Source organism: Mytilus trossulus, chromosome 13 (genome assembly GCF_036588685.1).
Source record: "Mytilus trossulus isolate FHL-02 chromosome 13, PNRI_Mtr1.1.1.hap1, whole genome shotgun sequence".
Classification (NCBI taxonomy): Eukaryota; Metazoa; Mollusca; class Bivalvia; order Mytilida; family Mytilidae; genus Mytilus; species Mytilus trossulus.
This window is the reverse complement of record NC_086385.1, coordinates 9,141,449-9,168,362: the sequence shown is the minus strand read 5'-3', so window position 1 is coordinate 9,168,362 and position 26,914 is coordinate 9,141,449. Positions and strand designations below refer to the sequence as shown.

The following is a 26,914-nucleotide window of genomic DNA, read 5'->3' as shown; positions in this document are numbered from 1 at the left end:
AATACCATCAGTTTAAAGATAATTTAAACAGTATAGAACAGTAAAATCATTAAAACATGTATGTACTCTAAATATGCATAAAATACTTGCAACTGGAAATACGCAACAGTCTAATTGAGTTAAGCCTTTTTCAACTAATTTTTATAGTTCGTTACAAAGAAGTAAGAAAATATCATATAAATATCTATACGCCACATAAAAGGTAATGGAAGTTATCTATTGATAATGACATCGTTCAATATTATTTTCTAATACCGGCTGCTGTACTTCATATGAAATGTTATACTAAAACTTCATTTTCGGTTGATTGAGGCAATAATGAGATGAAACAGCTTCAACAGTAAAACAATAAGTACTCCTTATATTAAAAGTTTGTAAGATGATTATTTTTGGAATGTAGAAATAAAAATAAAAATCGAAGTATGGCCTTTTAAAGCTGACGATATGGAATCGGTTTTGTCATTGTAGAAGGTTGTACGGTTGTCATTGTTGAAGGTTATATACAGTTGTCACTTAATGTTATCACCTCACCCAATTTAAAGTTGGTTCACATTTTGCCATATCAAGACCTTTGAAATAATATTCTATCCTCTTTTAGTACATGAAACAATTTAGAACTAATGTCGGACGGATATGCACCTTTATACTTATATCAGAGTTTTCTTTATTGCCGTACAGTTAAACAGTAATCTGCTAGTAACCTTTGTTATATCCCTTACTTTATTATAAAAAGGTTTCTGTTCAAATGTAGTTTCGTAAATGTTTAGCACAAATGTTTTGCCATTTTACAAGGAACCATCATATGCATTTTTATGATAAGTATCAACGCTTTTGAAAACAACTGCATATAATTATAATTGAGAGTAAAGTTTTGTACGGCGGGAACGATTATACGACGTCTTTGCGATTAAATCTTAACATAACGTAATTTAGCGTTATACTGACAGACGTCGTAAAATATAAAGGTATATGACTTTTATTGAAAAAACAAGCACATGGACCCCTATTTTTTTCTTTTGCAATCAATCAAGTACTGTTTCATGAACACTCCGCCAAATTTTCAAGAAAAAATCAACGATCAATTTTTTTCTGCACTTCCAAAATGACGTAAAAAAATGGTCGAATTCTTTGATTCGCATGTTGCAATCTAAATCCGGAAAATTATAATTTGGTTTAACCTTAAAATTGTATTATTATGTTGATGCCATGGATCAAGGAAACATTTTACAAAAAAAAACGGTTAAGTTATGACCTTTCGTTCAAAAGTATTGTTACTTTCTTTAAAAGTCCTTATTTATGAAATTTCAGGGATTTTCTGCTAAATATGCAAATTTCGAACCAAGTTATCTCAAAAAGTAAGTCATGAAGGTACTTTTTTCTTTCCATATTTGAAAAGTACACATTGAAATTGACCTTCTATCAAAATGTCAAGAAAAAATCAACGAGGGATCTCTACTGTATCGTATGCCCTTAATATATCATCAATTCTTGTATGATGAGTAGCTGTACAAAGTTTCAGAATTGAAACCAGTACGTTGCAGTTTTGTATTTTTCCTTTTTTAAGTATTTCCTTTTTTTTTTATCATTAGTCAATGTTAGTTATGCAAAGGCACGTATATATTATATTCATTTTCAATCACCCGATTATCTTCATTATAGCTTCGACACCCATTTCATTACGAAGAGACTGATCTTGACTGATAATGTTACTTAATCATGTTTATATCAATCAAATTAAAATACCGTTGATTGTCCATGCTTCCCGTACAAAACTATGACAATACTCTGTTTTACTTTCAGTTTCAGATTTAACGTCTTTTCGGGAGAAATGTCGGCGGCTGATGGAATAATAACAATTTTTTTTTCAGATTATTATTAACACGTGATATGTATTGCAGTCCGATGGGTTGACGTATTCCAATTGCAGAAAGAAAAAAAATTATGACACTCAAGGAATTATTTTGTAATGGTAATGGTTAAATAAATTGTCGATCGACTTGAATGCATTGACATAAATGCTACCTTGTATCTATTCATGATATGAAAGAATCGATAACGATAAGAATATATATAACTGGAAAGACATTGACGCTTTGACGACCAGTTTAATCTTTTTTATATAAAGCACTGTATATGAATAGGATTTTTTTTTCTATAATAACGTATGTACTGAATGTACAAATACCTTTATATTTAAAAAAGAACCATTTATTGGTTAATTTCTAGTTAATCTAAACATGGTAATATTTCAGTGTTAAGGTTTGTCATAACCATCTTTGAAATAGGATGAAATTAAGTGTAGTTTGTGTGTACAGTCAAACCTCCCAAGATACCTGTATTAGAAGATCACCTGTCTTTAGAGACTACGTTTTTGCTTTCCCTTAAGTGGTTTCTTAAAAAACAGGTATTATGCACTGTTCATTTGACGTGTAACCTTCTGTCACATACCTTTTCAATCTGCTGAAAGACATTCTTAGCAGATAAACCACCAACTCAACATCATTGACATTTACTATTCCTGTTTACAAAACTTTGAATTTTTCGAAACACAAAGGATTTTCTTATCCCAAGAATAGATTACCTTAGTCGTATTTGGCACATTATGTGGGTCCTTAATGCTCTTCAACTTTGTACTTGTTTGGCTTTACAACTATTTTGATTTGAGTGTCACTGATGAGTCTGGCGTATTAAATTAAAATCCTGGTACCTTTGATAACTGTTTAGCTGTTGTGAATTGCACTGTGTTCTTTTCTGTACAGATAATTGGCGATAAGACGGGTTTTAACAAAGAGGCAGTGTCGTGTGTTTTTAATTATGTGACCAATTCTAAACGTGAAGTCAAGAATAATTTGTTGTATTGACTTATTTTTTGTCATATTTATTATGAATTTTCCAAATGGGTGGTAGTACAATTATTTTACCCATGTGCCAACTCGGGATTCATAATTAATCGAAGTATCTCATGTAAACAGAAAGGGGCACCGCAGCGTTATTGTTCAGACTGTTTATGGGTTTGAAGTAACTTTAATATGGTTTATGCTTTTGTGTCATTGTTGAGCTGTGTAGACAACTTTGTGTCCTGTTCATTTCGACCATAAGTTTCGGATATTTGAGAGATAAAACAAAATAAATGTCACGTCTCTAATTAAAAGTACAAGTGACCATGTCATCCTTATTCGTTAACACGCAGTATTGTATTTTGTAGATTTAAAAATATTGGGCAAAAGAGGGATAACTCTAGATACTTTATTAGGATTTTTTTACCAGTTTCATTCGTGGACATTTTTCCTGTCTCATATTTTTTTTGTATAAAGGAAAACACTGATGAATCAATTTATGAAACTAATGTACTTGATACTAGAGGTATTTTTGTTTTTTATTTAGGGTTGGGGGTCTTTTATATTGTATTTGAATGAGCACATCACAGGTGTTATTAAATTTCATCACACTGACTATGCACAATATTTTAGTAAATTATATTTGTTATTAAAAACCAAATAACTTCTGACTTTTCTTCTCGTTTATCGATATAAGTTGTTGTTGTCATAGAATGCCTCTGTTATATTGTCATATTCTTATACTTTTACCATTGCTATTATTGAATATTCGGATCACAACTTTTACTTCGATTACATCTTTTCAATGATATCGAAATTTGTCACATCAAAAAGCCTCTGTAGTATAAAGGAAAAAATGTTACTGTTTGTTCAACGTCACCGTTATGGCAATAAAATAGATAAAGGAAAAATTCAAAAATAACGAAATGTTTGTATTAAATGATTTTTCTTATTGACTTTGGATTAACTAGCGATTACTCTTAGATCTGTACTTTGCTTTCGTTTTGTTGTTAGACATGTATCAATACCCTGTTAAGTTTTTTCAACGGTTTTAATAGCTTGTTAGGGGAGGGTTGAGCGTTCACGAAATGTTAAAATCCCCCAATTCTTAATGTACCTATCCCAAGTTAGGAGCATGAACTTTAGAAGTTGCCATTGGTTCATGTCTCACAATGGTTTTTTGTTATTTTTTGGTTATAAATTATGTTATTAGTGTTGTTCCCAATTAAATTGCTTCATACTTTTCATGTCAGAGCCTTTTATAGCCGTACTCACGTTATGTTTTTATAGTCTTTTTAACTTTATGGATTCAGCGTCACTGATGAATCATTTGTAGAAGAAACGAGCGTCGTGCGTAACTACAAAGTTTAATTCTGCTATCTATGATGAGTTTATTTATGAAACTGAAAGGTAGAGTTAATTTAACACTTCTACTGCCGAGTTGTTTAAATACTTTTAATTCGAACAAAGAATGGCACTGCACACTCAAAAGGTCTTGTCTGATATCATTGAATACAATATGAAATAAATTAAGATAAAAGCTAATGTTTTTGAATAAACTGGTTACAAATTCACCGGCCTGAAATATTCTTTAATGTATGGGATCAATCTGTATATTCAAACATGTCTTTGGCAAATGTAACCACCAAGTAAGCCACCATGATCACACCAGACGGAGTGAAACGAGTATTTTCTAGCAGCATAGAAAAACATACAATCTTGTGGTGCACTAAGTGATCCATTTGGTTCCTCTTTATCAAAAGCAAAGTAAGTCATCTTGACCATGTCTCCATTCTGCTTAATCCATCTCCAATCACCGCCAGGTGTATATCTGTTGATGTTACGTCCACCGACATAATAGTGTACACCTTTAAAAAAATACAACACAAATACAGAGTTCATATATGATATATCTTTAACTGTTTGATTTTTACGATATCATAGCATAAACACCTTTTTACTTGTTTATCTATCTTTCTGATGTTTTGTTTTAGAACAATGATAATTGTCAAGGCGTCTTTTGTCAGAAGGAAGTTATAAGATCTTATTAATTTGTTTTGAGTCGTATCTTTATCGCCGATTCTACGTAAGTATTTACGACTTTTTTCCATCAGTCACTGGTTAATAGCTAGCCATCTAAAGCTCTTGACCCGATTTGACGGTGTTACTATACGTTTAACTAAATATACATTTAGGTTAAGAGTTTTTGGCACCATATTGAAACCTCACTGTGATTTTGAAATGAAGTAAAGCAACAAAAGCGTTCTTCCTTTGATTTCTATGTAATTTTCACTGTGCTAGTACTGATGTTGTGCCATATATGGATATCACACACTCTTTGTTTTTCTATTACATCACATAAAACACAGCTGATGGGGTTCATTTGTGTAAGTATATATTGTAGTTTGTAAACTTGTCTATGTTTTGTCATCTGTCGTCTTTTTCTTCATGCCATTAATTTGAAGTTTCTTACCCGTTACGAGTTTCTTTAAAATTGAGAATGGAAATGGGGAATGTGTCAAAGAGACAACAACCCGACCAAAATAAAAAAAACACAACAGCAGAAGGTCACCAACAGGTCTTCAATGTAGCGAGAAATTCCCGCACCGGAGGCGTCCTTCAGCTGGCCCCTAAACAAATATATACTAGTTCAGTGATAATGAACGCCATACTAATTTCCAAATTGTACACAAGAAACTAAAATTAAAATAATACAAGACTAACAAAGGCCAGAGGCTCCTGACTTGGGACAGGCGCAAAAATGCGGCGGGGTTAAACATGTTTGTGAGATCTCAACCCTCCCCCTATACCTCTAACCAGAGTAGAAAAGTAAAAGCATAACAATACGCACATTAAAATTCAGTTCAAGAGAAGTCCGAGTCTGATGTCAGAAGATGTAACCAAAGAAAATAAACAAAATGACAATAATACATAAATAACAACAGACTACTGGCAGTTAACTGACATGCCAGCTCCAGACTTCAATTAAACTGACTGAAAGATTATGATTTCATCATATGAACATCAGGCACAATCCTTCCCGTAAGGGGTTTAGTATCATACCATCATAACATATATGAGAAGAACATAACCCGTGTCATGCCAACAACTGTTTTTAGAATAAATGTGTTTAGTTCCGACGCAAAGACCTTATCAGTGACTCAATATTAACGCCAAAATATGCAATCTTTAATGACTTGACAACAGTATCGTAATTATATCCCCTCTTAATAAGTCTATTCAAAGGTTTTGTAAGTTTATGAGGTGAATACTGACACCTTTGTGCTTTATAAAGAATATTTCCATAAAAAATTGGATGTGAAATACCTGAACGTATAAAAAGTCTGCATGTTGAGCTATATTTACGAATGATGTCTTTATACCGATGATAAAATTTAGTAAATGTTTTGACTAGTTTGTGATATCGAAAACCCTGGTGTAATAATTTTTCAGTAATACATAAATTTCTCTCGTTAAAATCTAAAACATTGTTACATACACGAGCGAATCGTACAAGTTGAGATATATAAACACCGTAAGATGGTGACAAGGGAACGTCACCATCTAAAAACGGATAATTAACGATAGGAAATGAAAAATCATCCCTTTTATCATAAATTTTAGTGTTCAGCTTTCCGTTAGTGATATAGATATCAAGATCGAGGAAAGGGCAGTGGTCATTGTTAGTATTAGCTTTATTTAAAGTGAGTTCACCAGGATAAATTTCATTAATATACATACTGAAGTCGTCATTATTGAGAGCCAAAATATCATCCAAATATCTAAAAGTATTATTAAATTTGTTTATCAGATGTTGTTTTGATGGGTCTTTGCTTATTTTTGTCATAATTTGTAACTCGTAACAATACAAAAAGAGGTCCGCAATAAGTGGTGCACAGTTAGTCCCCATTGGAATTCCGATAATCTGACGATATACGGAATCCCCAAAGCGAACAAAAATGTTATCTAGTAAAAATTCAAGGGCATATATAGTATCAAAGCATGTCCAATTAACATATTTTTTTTGTTTATTGCTACTAAAAAATGACCTAAAAGAGTTTGAACATATATATTCACATTCTGATTTTTTGAATGCCCATTTAATTAGGTGTGTGAATTTTTTCTTAATGAGAATGTGAGGCAATGTGGTATACAGGGTAGAAAAATCAAAACTTTGAACAGATTCAAAATCACCAATATAAGCATGCAATTTATCAAGTACTTCCAACGAGTTCTTGACACTCCAAAAGTAATTTATTCCACTATTTTCGAAGGCCTTATTTGAACAATTTATTATAAGGTTTTTAATTGTACCAAGTGTGCTGGTAAGAATAATAGACAATTTAGTAGTTGAACAATGACTTGAAGACGAAATAAATCTATATTTGTAAGGGGTTTTGTGTAGCTTCGGAAGCCAATACATAGTTGGAACTTTCATTGTATTTGGCTCTGCTTGTAAAGCGGAGGCTAAAAGTTTATGTTTGTTACAGATTTCGTTTTCTGAAAATGGAGTCAGTTGGAATGTTGGTGAATTGGTGATTTCCTTTTTCAGAACCTCGATGTAAAATTTACGTCAAACAATAATAATATTATTAGCAGCTTTATCGGCCGGGACAAAAACAAATTCCTTGGCTAGTTCTTTTAGTTTTTGTTTGTATTGAGCTTTTTTTAAAAGAACAATTCAATTATTGGTAAAACAGAGATACGGGTGTTCTCTTTAATTGACTTCCCTTATAATGTCTTGATTGATTTCTAATTTTCTTTGAGTAATAATATCATAGTTTAGGGAGCTACCACCTGGTTTTTTTTTACTTTTTTTAAATTGTCATCCTGCAGTTATTTTTTTAGCAAAATTTCCGTCATACCTTTTGATACTTAAAACTCACGTCCTGCTTTTACTGAAATTTCATCCTAGTCCCCTCTAAAAATCAAATGGTAGCTCTCTTACCTGTCTTCATTTTTAAGAGTTCGAACTTCATCAACATCGCTTCACCTAGGGTGTCAAAGGTTGCCAGGTAGTCACCACGGTGTAAACATTTTGCCTGCAACATAAAAATGAACGGCGACAAATAACTGTAATTGCACTACTCAAAACGTTATTTATTTTCTTAAAAGAATAATACCAGCAAGAGAAGATCCGTTTATCAGAAATTGTAAGTAAGCTTTTCATCTGTTTGACGGTGCAGAAAGATAGGATAACACTTTTTTATATTTTGTAGTTTCGTATTTTTTTTGGTATTTTTATTTATGTATTTATCTATATTTTTATTTATGTATATCTATATTTTTATTTATGTATTGATCTATATTTTGTATGCATGTTTAAACTTTTCTGTAACTTTTGTATTACATGGTTTTATGAGAAATCTTTTTATCATAAAAGAGCCGGAAATTTCGTCAACTATTGAAGTTTTTGTTGTATTACTTTTCCTGACCTGTACTAGTACTGTATGTAGACGACTTAAGGTGCATGAACGGGAAAGGTAAATCACACAAATACCGAAAGTTTTAAAAGGAAAGTCCATAATGAAATAGCAAAATCAAAACCTAATACACATCAAACGAATGGATAATAACTGTTATATTCTTTACTTGGTACAGACATGTTCTTACGTAGAAAATGGTGGATTGAAGTTGTTTTTATAAAGCTAATCCTCTCACTTTAATGGCAGTCGCATCACGTTCTATTATATTGACAACAATGCCTGAACAAAACAAACAGACACAATAGGTAGAAATGTCACAAGTAAGGATACTTCAGTCAACATTTAGTCATATAGGAACGTAAGAAAAAGTTTTTTTTTTAATTTATTTATATCTAGTTGAAGTGAACGAGGAAATTTATTTATACCTAAAAAAAATTTAAGCTTACAGTTATTTATTTGAATGCATTATTTTGGCCTTGTGGATATTTTTGTTTCTTTTTCATCATAAAATAACTTACAAAAGCAGCATCACCAGAAACAGTATCGTTTATTATAATTAAACATCCGTTGCCTATTCGACGATAAGGGGAACTACATTGCTCTGTAAATATAAAATAGCATACATGTACCAATAAAACTATCGATATAAAATCAATACATTCATAACAAAATGCACAAACAAATAAATAAAGCAATGAATTTAATATTACCGTATAGCGGGTTATTTTCGCGGGTGTAAAATTTCGCGATTTTCATTGAACAAGGTATACGAAATATTTTGGCGGTTATTATTTTGGCGGATTAAAAACTTTTATTAATACCTTTGTATGTACACTTTTAATTTGGCGGAATTTATTTTGGCGATTAAGTTCTGTCCGCGAAAATAAGCGAAAATTTGCACCCCGCGAAAATAACCCGCTATACGGTAAGTATGGCATTGGAAAGTATATTCTATTTTGAAACTTCTAGCATGTAATTAATTATAATGACATGTATATATCTAATACATGTTGGACTTTCATATTTTTTAGTTTGAACGTTCTTAATGAAAGTAAATCGAAAACAGCACCTCAGACGCATGACAAGTATATAGTGTTCTTATTCCATTCATTTATATAAACTCGATAAAACACAAAACGAAGAAAGCATGTTGAATATGTGACAGACTGAAACAATGCATGCATTTAAGAATTGAATGCTTCTTTTTGTAACTTCATTTGGAAGTACATTATGTATGAAGCGCGGAAGCGCTTCATACTAAAAATGTGCTCACGGTCAACGCTTTTACAACCCTATGAAGTTACAAAAAAAAGTATTCAATACTTATAATTACATTTTTTTAGCAATGATCATGAAAACACAAATTTTATTTTTGTTTTATGCAATTCACCTGTGCACTTTATTGTGGGACCACGTGTTATCATGAATGAAAAGTTTTATTGAGCAATGCAATTGCTTACGGAATAACACGTGATGTGCAGTTAGCCAATCAGAATAAAGTATCATAATGAAACGTACATTTAATGTAATTATTAATAAATGTGATATAATAAATTGATCGATTATTCAAAAATAATAGGCAATATACAATACATGTCTTGCGAAAAAAATATATATCTTTCAAGTTTTGTATGTTTGCATATGTTTCCTAAAGGTAATTTTACGACATGTTTCACAAAAGAAAAAAATAGGAAAAATATACTCATATTAGTTACATTGTAATTTATTCTTATACTGTTTGTCTTTTTTAAAAAGTTATATTGGAGTATCTAAAAACCATTAGACCAAACATAGATATAAATATGAAGATAAGACCGTTGTTTTTTCCGTTTGAATGGTTTAACACTAGTACTTGTTGGGGCCCTTTATATCTTGCTATTCGATGTGAGCCAAGGCTCCGTGTTGAAGACCGTACCTTTACCTAATACTTTTATAAATTGTTACTTGGATGGAGAGCTGTCTTATTGGCATTCATACCACATCTTCCTATATCTATAAAAAGCATATGTCTTATCTTTTAAATTATTTGCGGTTCCTACTCAAATAAATGTTCCTGATGAAATATATAATTGTTATCATATTTTTTCCTATTTTGTAGGAACAAACATGCTGCTTTTCAAATGTAAATTCTCCAGAATGTTCACCTACTATTTGACATTTCGTACGGTTTAAAATTTGCAGCTACTTCATGTACTCTGTACGATTAAATCAACTTATTGTTCATGTTTGAAGATACTTTTTTTCGGGTTGAAAAATACATATAACATAACTATCTCCTTATTAGATACATTTATGAGGAGAAATATATCTTAATTGAAAAAAATGATTTTATTTCGAAATCATTTGTTGATATCACGGATAGAACTTTTGGTCGAAATATACGTCACGTGACAACGCCTATTCGAACCGAGAAATGAATGGAATATACGCGACATTACTCATTAAACCGATTAATTATCATAAAGATTTTAAATCGTATAAAATATATTGACTTGCTATTTTACTTCATCTCATATTTTTGCCAAAGAAAAAGAAAAATTGCATATTATGTTTTGGAGTATGACTCCAAGAGCTCAAATATCAGATTAACAAGTCGAGCTCGCTTCATATTCTTGCTTATAGTCAGTCTACAATTTTGCAACCAAACACCACACACACAAACAAACAAATTGACATCATTCTATAAGTGTTCAGTTTACCTGTAGATGCGCATTTGAATGTCAAAAGACATGACGTGAAAAATAGGACAAATCTCATTTCAGTTCTCTATCAATTGGAACCCTATAAAATAATAGAAGAGTTTATAATTGCCTCGTTATAAATGCCTTAAAGAACACATACTCATAAGAAACACACTTACAGTCGATGTAACTGTTGGTGGACATTTCGTCCCCGAGGGTATCACAAGCCCAATAGTCAGCACTTAGGTGTTGACATAAATATCATATATATTGGCTTTATAACTTTTTTGATATGAGCGTTACTGATGTGGCGTATTCAATTATAATCCTGGTTCCTTTGATAAATAATCACAACATCACTTTTAAATGGAAGTCTTTTTTATCCATGTTATCATTTGAATACGAAACAAACACAACTTATTTGAAGCAACTCATGCATAGTCATTTGAAAACAAATATATCAAAAATACTAAATGATAGTTGAACATCTGTTAACCTTATGAACAATCTTTAGTGCAAATGAGAACCGTTGGAAGGTTGCATAAATATACAGCAATATAACTGTTTGTTGTATAATAATGGCTTCCTGAACACTGGTGTTGGTACATTATAAAACCAATTTTTGTCAAAAAGAGCAAGCGATCTTACCTGAAGCTGCTGATAATTCTTTTTACACAATATTTAAAGGTACGTTTTTCTTTCGCACACGCAATTTGTTTTACAAGGACAGGAAGACAAACAGGACACCACAGATATCCTTTTACATACATTATTTTATATTTGAAATTAAAAATATATATTAATTTTTTTTTTTTTTTGCGTTTTAAATACTAAAGGAGTTAACGTTCAATTAATCGCTATATGTAATTATTTGAATGCACTTTTTATAACTACTGGAACTAACTCTGATTTCTTTCAGGGTTTTAGTCATATTTTGGGTAATTAATTATTGTATGTTATATTACCTCTTCAAAGTTTGTGAGAGGTTTTGGATTTCAAAAACAGTAGCCTCGAGCAGCAGTGGCGAGACATTAATTGTCGCGTTTCGTCTACAACAGTGTTATCAGTGACGCTCAAATCAACAAATTGAAAAAGTCCAAAATAAAGTACGTAGTTGAAGAACATGGATGGCACAATAAAGGCAACAGTAGTATACCACTGTTCGAAAGTCATAAATCGATTGAGACAAAGACAAATCCGGGGGAAACACATCAACTTAAAGACGAAAACAACGAAACAACAGAAAGCCTGAACTGAACAAAAACAGACGACAATGCAACACTCAAATAAACGAACTATAGGATAAAACTGCCATTTTCCTGATTTGGTACGCGACATTTTAAGAAAATTCTGGTGGATTGAACCTAGTTTTGTGGCTAGCCTAAACCTCGCACTTGTAGGGCAATGTTAAATATAACTCAACAATGACATCATTATATGACTAGAATACAGTACAAGTAAATGCAAGAACATTCAGGACAGATCAATACAGAAATACACAATACAATAGTACATTTCGACATGCTAACCACACAATAAACACTGACACGTGAAACAACAAGAGACAGCAGCCAAAACAGCACAACAGAACCAGGAACTGTCTTTCATACTACAGGGTCAGAGCTACAAAAGGGACGTCACAGGTTATTTTCTAAAAAAAAAAAGGTGATACTGATCAATGTTTGTAAAAAAGGGACGACAGATACCAGAGGGACAGTCAAACTCTTAAATTATTATAGATTATAATTATATTAAAATTAATGTTAGGCAGCGTTTCCAGGACCAGTTTATTCAAAAATGGTTCTCAGATATAAACAATTCATCAAGGGGGAGTTTTATCTACACTTGAAAGAAGAGTTTTGCTTGGAAACATATCTGTTAAAATTAAGACGGGGTCATAGAGTAAACATATGTAAATTAAGAGTATGTAATACAAAGTTTCCCATCGAAACAGGAAGATGGAGAAATATACCACGAACTGATAGGATTTGTCCACTCTGTAAAGCTGGTCTTGGAGATGTATACCACTATATATGTAAATGTACCAACTGTGAAGTTAAGGATTTAAGGGGGAAGTTCATACCTCCATATTATTTAAAATATCCAAATGAAAAAAAGTACTTGGCATGCTTAAATATAGTAATAGTAATGTGCTGTCTAAGCTGTCAATTTTTATGCAAAAGGTAGAAAAGATGCTTGTCTAATTTAAAACTGTAATAAACACAAACTTATTTCTGAAGATGTATAATTTAAAAATGTATTCTGTTTGTATTATGAACTATGTTGTAATTAATATTGTGTATATAAATATGCTCCTGTTACGCAGTCTTCTGCGGCTGAGTTTTCTCTAATAAACTAAACTAAATCGAAAATAAACTGACAACGCCATGGTAAAAATGAAAAGGAAAAACAGACAAGCAATAGTATACATGACACAACATAGAAAACTAAAGACTAAACAACACGAACCCCACAAAAAAACTAGGTTTGTCATTTGATAAACTTTGGAATTTCGGCTCCTCAAGGCTCTTTAACTTTGTACTTGTTTGGCTTTATAATTTATTTTATCTGAGCGTTACTGATGAGTCTTGTGTAGACAAAACGCGAGTCTGGCGTATTAATATATAATCCTGGTACGTTTGATAACTATTATAACAATTACAACAATATTATTATATTACTGTGTAAGGATTTTGAGTATCAAATGTAACTACATGTATGTCGGTATGTTTTTCTAAACCAAACTGTAAAACAAATAAATCGTGTACAAATAGTTGCTTTTAACTAAAATCTGACAAATAAACTGGGTGATTAATTATCTTTACTTTAACATACGAATAGAAAATAAAAAACGTGATTTTTTATGATTTTTGTTTGTTTAGAAAAAAGTAAAAAGTAAAAAGTAAAATAACAAATGTACCCAACTCCGATGAAAATTTAGAAAGGAAATTTCGAAATCAAATGACAAATATCAAAATTAAAAGCTCAAACATTACAAACCAATGAATAACAACTGTCATATTCCTGAATTGGGACTGACATTTCTTATGTAGAAAATTGTAGATTAAACCTGGTTTTATAAAATAACCTGAAGGTTTATCTTAGACCGATGATATAACAATGAGGTGTTTATATCAACAATGAAATTACCTGGTCATGTATATCATGTATATATGACCGATAACATTACTTTTATGTATACATATGATCGATGAAAAATAACCTTTGGGTGTACAAATGACTGAGAGGACACAGATGTAGTAAGTAGTACGTAGAATCTCATTTTTTTCTATATTATTATCAATGATATATTACATATGGAAAATTCTGAGACGGAAAGTCTATTAAAACTCTCTAGATGACGAGAACGTATAAAAACAACTGCCAAATTGAAGACTTGATGCAGACATTTTTAACAAAAATGATGGTTTTATAGCTTGATAATTGATAAACCTCCAACTTGTATGGTAGTTGTTACATTATATTGACTAAATTTTGTACTAAATGCAAACTGACTATAAAGGTCAATTTGGGAATAATGTGGACTTGGCAGCACAATTGTTGCCAACAAATACAGCAAATGGCTAAACAAAAATCAAACACACATAAAAAATATTCTGACAAAGCCTTCAACAAAAACGTTTTTGTAATTGGTAGTATATTATCAATGACGCCTACAACAAATGTAATAACTAGTAAATATTAAGACGGCTTACCTCAACCGTGTCAATATGCGGCCTATTGTCAACTAAATGTGTTTATTTTAACACAATCAACATTATATTTTTTTTTATCTCATACTTAGTACGTAGTTAATGTTACAAGGAAGGTCAGACAAACAGGAAACCATTGACATCCTTGTAAATATTGTAATACATGTTTTAATTATCATTATACACAATCAGATTTCAGCCGACCTAAGTTCAAATATCTTGGATTTTGATTGAAGCGAAATAAAGTATCCTGTACCAAGTCAGGAATATGACAGTTGTTATCCATGAGCTTTTGGTTTTGCCATTTAATTAGGAACTTCCCGTTTTGAATTTGAGTTCAGTATATTTGTGATTTTACTTTTTTCTCATAAAACAATGTAAAATGCCTACGATGTATATACAATGACAAGTACGATTAATTTAACCAACATGTATACGAATTTGAAAATGATATTATTTCTATGTAAATAAAAATTTGGTCACACAAGTTATTTCGTACATTTAGAAACTATATTTAAAAACCAATAAATTAAATCCCCAAAAAACTTGTTATTTTTGTAATCGATTAAAAAAAATGTTACGTGTGCTAGTGTGTTTGTTGGATTGCTGTCAAATAGTTGCATGATTTATCTCAAACATTTTCAAAATTTGTTTTTTACAAGATTTTATTCTAAATAATATATGGAAAACCAACTTTTAACATTTGTCTTTTAGAGTTGTCCTTCCTTTCCCAGTTAAGTTGCCTCAATCATCAAAGATTTCCAGTAAAATGATATACGTACCAAACTCGACATACGCACGTAACAGGACCGGTTATTGCTAACCCATTAATTTTGTTAAATGCGTTATTCAAGTTTTAACTACGTATTCCTAAACTATGAAACCCATTCATAATAAATTTAATCAATATCAAATATTTCTAAGATGGTGAAAAAGCGAAAGAAAGCATGATTTTTATATATCACGTGATTATTGAGATTCACTGACATAATACCCCGTATAGATACGTACCTTTACCTATCATACGATTCATTTGAGTTGTCTATCATGGTAAGGCTTTGTTTTTCGATATACTTTGCAAAATTTAATGAACATTTTATTATTTGATATTGTATTGTTTTTGTTTGTTGTTATTAGATTATTGTCCCCTCTTCTTTTCGTTTTTTAAATGTTTTATAATATATAATGTCCGTGGGTATTTATTATCAAATAGATTTTTTTTAGCGAAATCAGAAAAAATGAACTCAAAGTGTTAATCAGAATGTGTCTCTGTTCCAGTTATTTACTGGGATTGCATATTTTTTACAAATGTTTTAAGCAGCATTTCAAACGTTCTCTTCTTCTGCAGTTAATCTCCGTTTTTTTTTCAACAGGGAAAACATACGTCAACGGGAAGTGTATATTTAAAAAAAAATTAATACAGGTCTTGTAATTTGAATAGTTGACATACACTTTTCTTTCAAATGCAAGTCAACGAACATTAAAAAAAAAAAAGAATCTGGTGATTGATAATAATGTTTGTAAATAAACGTGTACGCCAATTCGTTTTATATATTGTAATTTTGAAGGTGTACTTGATTAGCAACTGATTACTTATAATCTGCATATAAACATTGGCCTCTGTGGAGAGTAAACTATCGATTTATAGTATATGTTATTTGCTGTGAATATACATAAACTTTTTTCATTTGTGTTTATTTTTTCTGCATCAGATACGAGGAGGATTGTTAGAGCTTTTAAGATCACAATCCTAGAGCATCGTCCCTTGGTGTCTGTTGCAGCTAAACAATCATTTATTTTATATTTTATATTTATACATTTTCAGCAAAATATAAAATCAAGTGAGACAAAAAAAAATTAAAAAAAATTAAAAAAAATAAAAATAAATGGGGTTTGCCACATCTCTGGAGTAGCAACTCTCAAATACTTTTTTATTTAACAAATAATACCTGTATGACTATTTCAATAGTTTATTATACAATGTTATGTAAAATACTGTATGTTGTATCAATCATATATGTTATGTGTATATGCCCCCCTGGGGACCTAATTTGGAAAATAAAACTTATCTTATCTATCTTATCTTATAGTACATAGTAATTGGCTAAAAATATCCGGTCCCCAAGTATCTCCGATTAAAAGCGGAGGATAATGCCAATTTACATAGTTGTTACATTCTTGAGACAACTATAATGTAACTTCAGTCTTTACGGGAATGTTCTTTTACTTTTACTTATCCAATTAGAAGTACATTCTAAAGCTATCACAGATATTAATTGAGTTAGCGAACATTTTAAGTTATAATTTTTATCTCACTTTGGAGGTACATATATAAAAAGTGACAACTATGCGACAGATCCATGGACAGGATGACCAGGTGAAGGTGTTTCACGACTGAAAAAAACATTTTATATTCAAAATTATATACTTGTATATGAGATAGACTGGTAGCAGGCTATCCCCTAATTCGGGTTCAATTATTTTGTTGGACCCCTAACCCGAATTAATCAGTCCCTCCCCGTAATCGATATCTCCTACTAGGTCAATTTTATCGAGATAGGTAAATCCCGAGCTAATTCCGAATGGTTGATTGAAGATTTTTTATTGTCTATGCATTCAGGCATTAATGTAGTAAGCGGAATATAACGACTGAATTATTTGGGTTATTGAACCCCCTGATCAAATGACTTTTAGACTGTATTTTTCGGCTTCTCTACCAAGCATGATGCATTCACGAGTATAAGAGCCGGTATTATTTTACTCGTAGAAAGATGCGTGTGTCATAATAGTGGTTACGCTCTCTTGTTTCCTAGCATAAGAAAATGCGACTCTAAGTGTTGGGCATGTATAAAAAGGTATATGCATTTATCATCACCAGTTCATCATCCCAAATACATACTAGTATGTAATAATTGTCACTGGATATAAGACATACATCAGTAGCAACATCATCATAATTCTATAGCTTTTGGCTACATCTACGTCGCCTTGAAGTACATGTATAATACATAGCTGGAGGCTTCTTCGTCGTAAGTGTTTTAACTTGAGGCTTCATTCTTATCTGATATTTTAGCCAATTTATGTCGATAACTTATTTTACGCATGCATCTTTATGCTACATAGCTTTTATAAATATCCAAGTTAAGAAGCCAATAGGGATCATAAAATTATATTTATCAGATGTTCATGTCACAATTAAGCCAGTAAGAAAGTGATTGACTCGGGAGACTGAAACGAATTAAGCATACATTGTATAAACAGCAATTTATAGTATTTCCAAATAAACTCCATCACAGTGTAGATACTATTCTGTACGCTATCCGGAAGTCGAGATTTTCGAAGCGAGGACTTTCAAACTGGCTAACAGAACGGTTTTGTTTTGGTGCATTTTCTCATCATTTGTTTACTCCTATATCTATAAAGTGTTTTGCACATCTTAAATGTATGTATAGCATCATAAATATCAGTAACTGTAACAAAAACATGCAGTAGAATATAAAATATACGTGTGCATCACACCAACTTCATAGATAAAAGTGAAATCGATGGACAATTTTGCTCCCGTAGTACAAATCAAATGATCTTTTATTGCAAATATTTGCATCAGTTTACAGTTAGATATATACTGTTTCAATATTCTTACCGTATATAAGTAGAATGTTCGTATTTCAAATAAAAAATATGCTTTCCGTGAGGATCCCAAAATAAATTACTGTACGATCAGTCTAAAAGTAACTGTATTCTAGTAGCGATTTCATATTTTTTGTCTGTATGACCAGTCGTGATTTTGAAGAAAAAAAACAACGACAATTTGAAGGTATATACGTGTCTATGTGATATTATGATTGTGTCCATGGAACTATAACGTGTAATTTCTTTCATCAGACAATACAAATATATTTCTGATGATTTTTGTAGACTGCAAAATAATTATATTTTGTTCCGTCAGTCTTATTTAAAATCAAATACATAAAAAGCGATACATGATTCGCTTGTGGACTTTGTATTAGTGTGTCGTTGCAGTAATCTGTTTAACTATTACATTTTTAAAGACACCGTCTGCCGTTGACCTATTGGTGATAACATACATCAAGCTTTTCTCTTTTAAAATGACAAAAAAATAGAAAGAGAAAGCTTTGTTTAAAACCTTTAGGTATTGAGCAAAGAATTGACGAAATTATATCCCGCCACTTCTATAGTCCATGTTTTTGGAAAAAATAGACCACAAAAAAAAACAAATTATAGGTGCATAGGGGCATCATTCAATAACGAATATGTAGAAGTTTTATTAATATATGGTAAGTTTTTGAAAGTTGCGTATAGTAAATTGGTATCACCCAATAAAGTAGTGGAAAAGTCCTTATCATGGAACTAGAAAACTGCTGAATTTTCGAAAAATAAAAAAAGAGGTGCACAATTTAATTAAATGATAAGGAAACTGAAAAAGATTAATTAAGTTATGACAAGTGTCTGAAGGAAGTTGTGGATATAAAATAGGTACGCCCAATATAAGGTTATGACAAAGTCCGTATTTTAGATATAGAAACATCAAAAATATTTTAACCAAAAATTCGAAATAGAAGGTCCATAATACATTAATTGATTAAAAATGGAGCAATTTTAGAATAGTTTAACAATTGGTTTTTGGGGTGACGGTTGGAAATACCTGCTGGGTGCCCCCATATAATGCAATGTTCAAGTCCGTATCTTATACAAAGAAACCCCATAAAAGATTTTTAATAAAATTCGAAATACATTCCTTTTTTTTATATAAATAAGGCCGTTAATTTTATCGTTTGAATTGTTTAACATTTTCATTTCGGGGTCTTTTATTGACAGTTGGGATCCGGCGGTTTGAAAATCATTTTTAACTTTCAATGCATTTGTATGTGAACATATATTTGTAATCCTCTATTCTCCTGGATTGGACACCCTCTCCATTTAAAAATGTCTGGAAACCCCAATGTATATTAAGTGGTTTATAGGAGATGCGCTTACAAAACCGCGAAACATGTTGTACTGGTCCAATGGACGAACGGATAGATGGACTTCATTATCACTATAAACCACCGCTTTTCAAAGAGGTGTACAATTGCGTGTGAAAGAGACAGCTCTACATCCAAAACAAAGTGAAGGAACTGTGATCAATTATAGGCTACAGTACGGCCTCGAATGTTTGTATAACAATTAAATCTGTGTGTTTGTACAATTTTAAGTATAACGGAGGGCATTTCTGGAACTTATATAAACAAACAAAACTTCATCTTATCTCAGCAACAATCAAACATCCTTATATTTAATGAAGTAAGTCGAGTACACCCTATCAAGCTTAAACATGATTCATAAGTTTTCAGGATGTGAATTTATTGAAATATATTTGTGTTATTTATAAAAATTGCCCCCTTCTAATGTATCGTAAATAACTTTGAAATCACCACTAGAATACAGTGAAATAACGACTGATCATACAGTTTCAAAATATACAAGCGAGACTGATCGTACAGTGAGAAATTCAAACAAGTGTAATTTTCTTATTTCTGGCTTCAAAGATCTGGCTGAAACTTTTACCCCCACTTAAAATATACTTTATTTAGTTAATTAAGTCTGGGTTTTACGTTAATTTGTACAGCAAGGGTACCAAAAGATTGTTTTTAAGTTCACCGACTGATTTTCCTTAGTGATGCACTTGAAAATCTCTTGATTAAGGCAAATATACGAATAATGAATGTGCTAAATTTAATTATAAACCATTTGTGAATATCGATGTCAGCTGAATTAAGCATTAAGCAATGTACAGATGAACATCTTACCGTTTAATATAGTATATCCAACAAATTTAGAATGTGATCCAAAAAGTTCTCGCTTCGAAAATCGCGACTTCCGGATAGCGTACAGAATAGTATCTACACTGTGTCCATGTACCGATCTAATAGTATCCACAGTTGCTGAACACTATCTTAAATACAACTACAACTAATAAGTAAAGATTAATTATCCAGTTTAAAATATTGATCAATTATGTCGTACTGTTACACCATTGTCCTAGTATAGATGTGCTTGTCCCAAGGCAGGAGCCTGTAATTCATTGCTTATCGTTTGTTGTTGTGTTTTCGTTAATTTTTTTGTACATTAATTTGGCTATTAGTTTTCTCATTTTAGTTGTTTTACATTTGTCATTTTGTGGCCTCTTATAGCTGACTATGCTGTATGGGCTTTGTTCATTGTTGAAAGCCGTACGGTGGCCTATAGTTGTTAAAATTTCTGTGTCATTTGGTCTCTTGTGGAGAGTTATCTGATTGGCAATCATACAACACCTTCCTTTTGTCACAAATAAAGTATAAAAACAATCATAGACAAAGACACAGAGTGTCTGAAGGACCATTAGTGGTCAAACTGTACAGCAGATTATATGTAGTTTATTTAATTCCATTAGCTAACACGTCAGTATCACATTTCTGTGTTAAGTGAGCCACTAAATCATGCAAAAATTTCAGTATATAGTCTTAAACTTTAAAATTTCATGCGAGATGCATAATGATCAGACATTGTTGTTTTTAAATAGTTTTATTTATCAAAGTCGAACGACCATCATTTTGTTTTGTGCAATATAATTTGTGACTTATGCCCGGATCGAAGATATTTGAAATAGGGTGTAGTTCCCGATAGGTGAATTTATACTGACGAGCGGAACAATGCAAAAAAAGTCGAAAAACTACTTTTTGATAAATATATCAATGATATGAATTTCTGCCCACATCAAATTTTCTTCAATTAGATTATAGAAAAATAACTTTTTTTTAAATAGTCGAGTACACCTTTCACATTTGGGTGTGTTGGACTCTACTTTAAACGTTAGAAATTGTAAAAACCAAAAAAAAAAAAAAAAAAGGCAACCATCTCGCTTCGGAATTCATTATTTTAATATTTTCATGCTAAATTTTGTCTTGGTAGTTTTAAAATTTCATAATTAAAGAAGAACTAAGATATGGGTCAAGTAAAATGAGAAGAAATGATGGGTGTATTTGATAACAAGTTATTAACTTACTTATTCCATTATAATATTTGTGTCAATAACATCATTCAAAGTTTAATGAAAAAAATATTTAAAGATTGAAACATTAATTGGGGTTGATTTTTACTTAAAGTATATTCCAGCAAACAATGCCTATTCTAAGAGCAAAACATGCAAGCAGTGTATGCTCCCCGCTGTCATGCTTCAATGCAATAGGACGAAATACGTTGAGTTAGGTCGGTTATGTCGAGTAAAGTCATTTTATTAGAAATTTCTATTTATCATGCAAACTCACTTTATGCTACACGAATGTGTACAAAAGCGTACAATATCATCAAAGATATGTTTCTCAATACCTACATGTATGCAATAATTGATAGAAAAGAAAATGATGCACGGTTTCTTCTTTATTTTGTAATTATCAGACCGTCCTTCTTCGTTTGTGACCAGGTTTAAACTCGTGTTTGACAAAGTATATAATGCATGCTTCAGTGCGTTGTTCTTTGATTATCACATTGTTCATTTGTGACCCTCGTTTGAACTCGTTTAAGCCTACACCCCTCAATTAAAAGTGATAGATTGGAGCGAAATAAAGTATTTGTTATTCATAAAACCCCTACGTTGCACATGCACTGACCAGTATAATTAATTTACCAACATGTATGCAAATTCAAAAATTATATTCTTTCTATAAAAATAAAAAAGAATAAAAATAAGTTCGTATATATAGGAACTATATTTAAAAAACAATAATAAAATTAAATTCCCCAAAATCTTGTTAATTTTGTAATCGATTAAACTCAGAAAAAATATGTGTGTGCTTGTGTGTTAGTAAGATAACTGTCGAATTAGTTAATATCAAACACTTTCATATTTATGTACTAAATAATATATATAAAAGCAACATTAAACATTTGTAATTTAGAGTTGTCCTTCCTCGCCCAGTCAACTAGCTTCCATCACTAGTTATATGAATTATGCAAGGTCAATTTAGATTTTTTTCTGACCCGTGTGAGATTTCCAAAATGAACTTCTATTACAGCTAAAACTGTACCACTTTTGCTGTGAAGATTTGAAAAAACAATAAGAGCCTAGAAGGGAAGTTTATTTGCACTACTATTTGTTTCAAAGGTCAAAATATTGAGTTGAACGGCATATTTTTAACGTGTATATGCCCCATTCTTCTAACAATTCAAACTTACATAAAATTTCTTAACTAATCCTACCCTGACTGTAGGAATACCACAGATTTTTATATAAACAAAATGCATATGTATATTTTCTAGTAACATTAACAAATAATGTCTCTATGAGATGAATTTTAGAGATCAGAAGTGGGAACCAGTACGTAAACAAAATCAATTATCTATGAATATTATATATCTCCCCAAAAGAGGCGTGGATTGAAAAACAGATGTATTTACAAAGTACAACCTATATGCTATACGGATTTCAGGTTTATATACAAAAGTGTACAATGTCAATTAAATACATGTTTCTTAATACACATTCATTAATCAAAAACACGAAGTTTGATAAATAGTAAATGATGCAAACTTTTTTTTTTAAATATCAGACCGTCCTTCCTCATTTGTGACTTTCGTTTGAACTCGAGTTTGCTATAGTATATGATACATTTATTGCTTTATTTTCTAATTTTTAGCTTTTTTTCACATTTCTTGACCGGTGTGAGAAAAATATTTCATAGTGAAAAATCTGTTCTCGGCAAATGATTGGTCGTGATTTAGTTGTGACGTTTCATTTTCTTGTTTTCTTCTGATTTTACTATTGTGATGTAATGAAAAAAGGCGACCATGCCTTATGTCATTGTCTATATAAAAAAAACACAAGTTCATGAAAATCTTTGAAACAGAAGGATAAATTTCAAAAAACAGATTCCGACAGTTAAATTTAACTTATTTAAAAAGCCCGGGAAGCCTCGCGCTTTAAAAAATGAATTTTAACTGTCTCGAGTGAAGAAATATTGTAATACACTTGTTGCAGTGTAGGAATTATATCTCTTTTAATTATTACACCATTATTGTTCCTTTGTGACCCTCGTTTGAATCGTTTTAGCCTACTCATCTCAATTGAAAGAGATTTAAGTTAACCTTCAACAGTTGAAAAGTCCTCAAAATTGGAAGTTGCTGCTTCCCCATGTAACACACGGAATCAGGAAGAACAAGGAGTCTGGTGGGTTCAGAAGAAGATAATCTGTGCAGAATAGATGACATGTCATCCTACAAACTGTCACTTTGTAAACTTGATCATTTAAAATATAACTCAGAGACTCGACCTACTGACATGTACTTTTTTTACAAAGCGCCAGATTAAACGATTCCCTTCATAAAACATCATCAAAAGCTTATTCTAAGACTCAAGTCCTCGAATGTGACACCACTGCATGAGTCTTATTATGGAGTGAATCCTTACACTAGGAACTTTCCACATGTTGACCAGGTTAGTCTAAGCTTGTACGACCCCCTTTGGTTTTATGTTTTATAAAGGGTGGTTTGGGGAGGTATTATTGTCCAGTCTGTAATTGTCTTTATGTCGAGTGCTCATTATTGAATTTTTGTATCTTGGAAAATGAAATACATAGATTGCATTATAGGCAAATAATTGATACCATATAAATTTGAAAATGTGACATGAAAATATGAGCGATATAAAAAAAAAATACGAATGGAGTAAAATGAAAACAAAACCTGCCTCATTTTTTTTTAACAAATGTACTGAACATCATGAAATTCAAACGTTTCAAGAGGGGAAGAAAACAACGGCATCCGTCAACGGAACACATGAAAACAAATGCCATATTCATTACTTGATACAAGCATTGGTTGGTTACATTCAGTGTATAGCTAGCTACATCTATCCGCAAGCCATGACATACAACAAAGCAGCACTTGTAAATTTACGATACATCAGTATCAAGTGATATATAATGAAATACATTAGATACAACACCTCTAACACCGTGACACCTTTTACTCTTGCATTAGTAAATTCAAACATTTAAATTGTTTGACTATGTGTTAAGTACTAGAACTTTATATCTAAGATAATTTAGTATTACAAACATACACCGATGGACTTCTTGTCATGTTATCAAATGACATCAAGTAAACAATTACCCTGCAGAAACGTGGTACATCTGTTTAAACACAAAATCTCATTTGAAAAATGATTAGATTGTATAAAATAGTAGCGTTGAATTAGAGGAAAAAACAATCCACAAGATAATTTGTTTATTTTCAATTTGAACTAGAAAATATGTTGATCTAGATATACCATTTTGTAATCTAAACTGACATTGATGTATAGTTCATCGCATAAGTCATCTATTTTGTTCAATAAAATACATATTAAACCATTCTCTGTGAAATTGCCTACAAATTAAGTTTTCACCTAAAATTGATTATAGATGTTTTATTGCTTGACATCTTATCCAACCGTTAAATTAAGTAGAATAACAGAATAAACACAATAAAACGTATGGTATACTCAATTGGATCAATGTCATGGCCGTGGAAGTGAGAAATAATCATTTCTCTTTTGTATTTATCATTCGGTATTAAGCTAAATGGTTTACGAAATTAACAACAACTATCTAAATATCTACATATTTTGACATCTCTTATCACAAAATTTTGGTAAATAAACTCATCATGAGGTCTGAAGCTGTCATGTCAGTAACTTCTAGTAGTCTGTTGTTATTTATGTATTATTTTCATTTTGTTTATTTTCTTTTGTTTCATATTCTGACATCGGACTCGGGTTTCTTAAAAACTGAGATTTACTGTGCGTCAGGGGTCTTTCGCCTTCGTTTATATTGTTAGTCTTGTAAGATCTTTAATTTTAGTTTCTTGTGTATAATTTTGGAGTTTGTTATGACGTCCATTATCACTGAAATAGTACATGTAGTATACATATTTACTTATGGGCCAGCTGAAGGACGCCTCCTGGTGCGGAAGTTTCCTGCTACATTGAAGACCCATTGGTGGCCTTCGGGTGTTGTCTGCCTTATGGTCGAGTTGTTGTCGCTTTGACACATTCTCTATTTCCATTCTCAATTCTTTTCAACATAGATACAAGGATTTAAATTTCATATTTGCACCAGACTCATCAGTCACGCTGGAATCAAGACATGTAAAAGGCAAACTAAAGTACGAAGTTGAAGAGCATTGAGGACCAACAATTACTAAAAGTTATGCCAATTACAGCTAAGGTAATATATTCCTAAGGTAGAAACACCTTAGTATTTCAAACATTCAAACATTTGTAAACAGCTGACTTATAAGTATGTTCATATCAATGATAATGATAATCGGAATTATACGAAGAAAACTAAATTTAATGCTTACTACACAATGCTTAAGGTGGTACCTAACACTACAGGGAGATAACTCTGTAATATCAGCTAAACGTTTTAATTACGTTGCATTGTGAAGGCAATGTAAAGCTTCTCAATGATCAAAATTGGGGTTTGTCAAACTGCTATATAACCAGTGTAATTTTTCTGATAAAACGCTTGGTAAAATTTTTTTGATTTTTTTATATTTTTTGTAAAAGGGTCATAGTAAATACTTTGTCAAAATTTTATGAAAATTAAACGAGCCAAATTAATTTTAAGGACAGTGTTAGGTACCACCTTAAAGTCATAAAAAACGAGTGACCGATAAAAAAATAATATTATTCCAATTCTTGAACCAATGCATACATACATAATAAACTTAGTCTTCTGTGCACGATTTTATCATTTCCCCCCCCCCCCCCATAAATTTCGTATAACCGTCAATTTTTTTTCAATCGGTCATTGTTGTGAAAATATGGCAGGTAATTAAAGTTCGTGTTTTGAAGCCGAAGTTTAACGATTTTCACCTATTTGTCAACATTAACAAAAAAGCATGGATAATAGTTTATTTTAAGGACATCCATGCGTATTGCGATCACCGGATTTTTACGAGATATGTCACACTGAGGTCACTTTGCATACGGAAAATATGTCGGGGGAATTGCTTTCTGGAAGGAAGCAATTAAAATAAAGTAAACTTCTTCTAAATATGAACAAATAAAGAAATTTTCTTTAGAAATAAGTTTATGTACATAAGTTTTATAAAGAAAACTATCTATTTAGCTATAAAAAACATATGCATTATTTTTTTTTAATTTGAGGTTTCTTATGAATTTAAGATATAGCATTCAAGTCTTACACATAATTATTAGTGTTCCTTTTTTGTCA

The 26,914-nt window shown here is 31.3% G+C and overlaps 1 protein-coding gene across 3 annotated transcripts; it reads right to left on the bottom strand.

The window, feature by feature from the left end:
• Window positions 1-4,278: 4,278 nt before the first annotated feature.
• Window positions 4,279-14,723, bottom strand: LOC134694056 (uncharacterized). 3 transcript variants are annotated; one of them, XM_063555051.1, is made up of 5 exons: window positions 14,661-14,723; window positions 10,963-11,044; window positions 8,782-8,864; window positions 7,786-7,879; window positions 4,279-4,705 (listed from the first exon to the last, which is right to left on the bottom strand). In XM_063555051.1, the coding sequence occupies exons 2-5, from the start codon at window positions 11,018-11,020 to the stop codon at window positions 4,455-4,457; spliced, it is 486 nt and encodes a 161-aa protein (XP_063411121.1). In that variant the 5' UTR covers window positions 11,021-11,044; window positions 14,661-14,723; the 3' UTR covers window positions 4,279-4,454. The 3 variants fall into 3 exon arrangements, with proteins under 3 accessions (XP_063411121.1, XP_063411122.1, XP_063411123.1); XM_063555052.1 differs by lacking the exon at window positions 14,661-14,723 and adding an exon at window positions 11,593-11,654; XM_063555053.1 differs by lacking the exon at window positions 14,661-14,723 and adding an exon at window positions 11,441-11,459.
• Window positions 14,724-26,914: the final 12,191 nt, after the last annotated feature.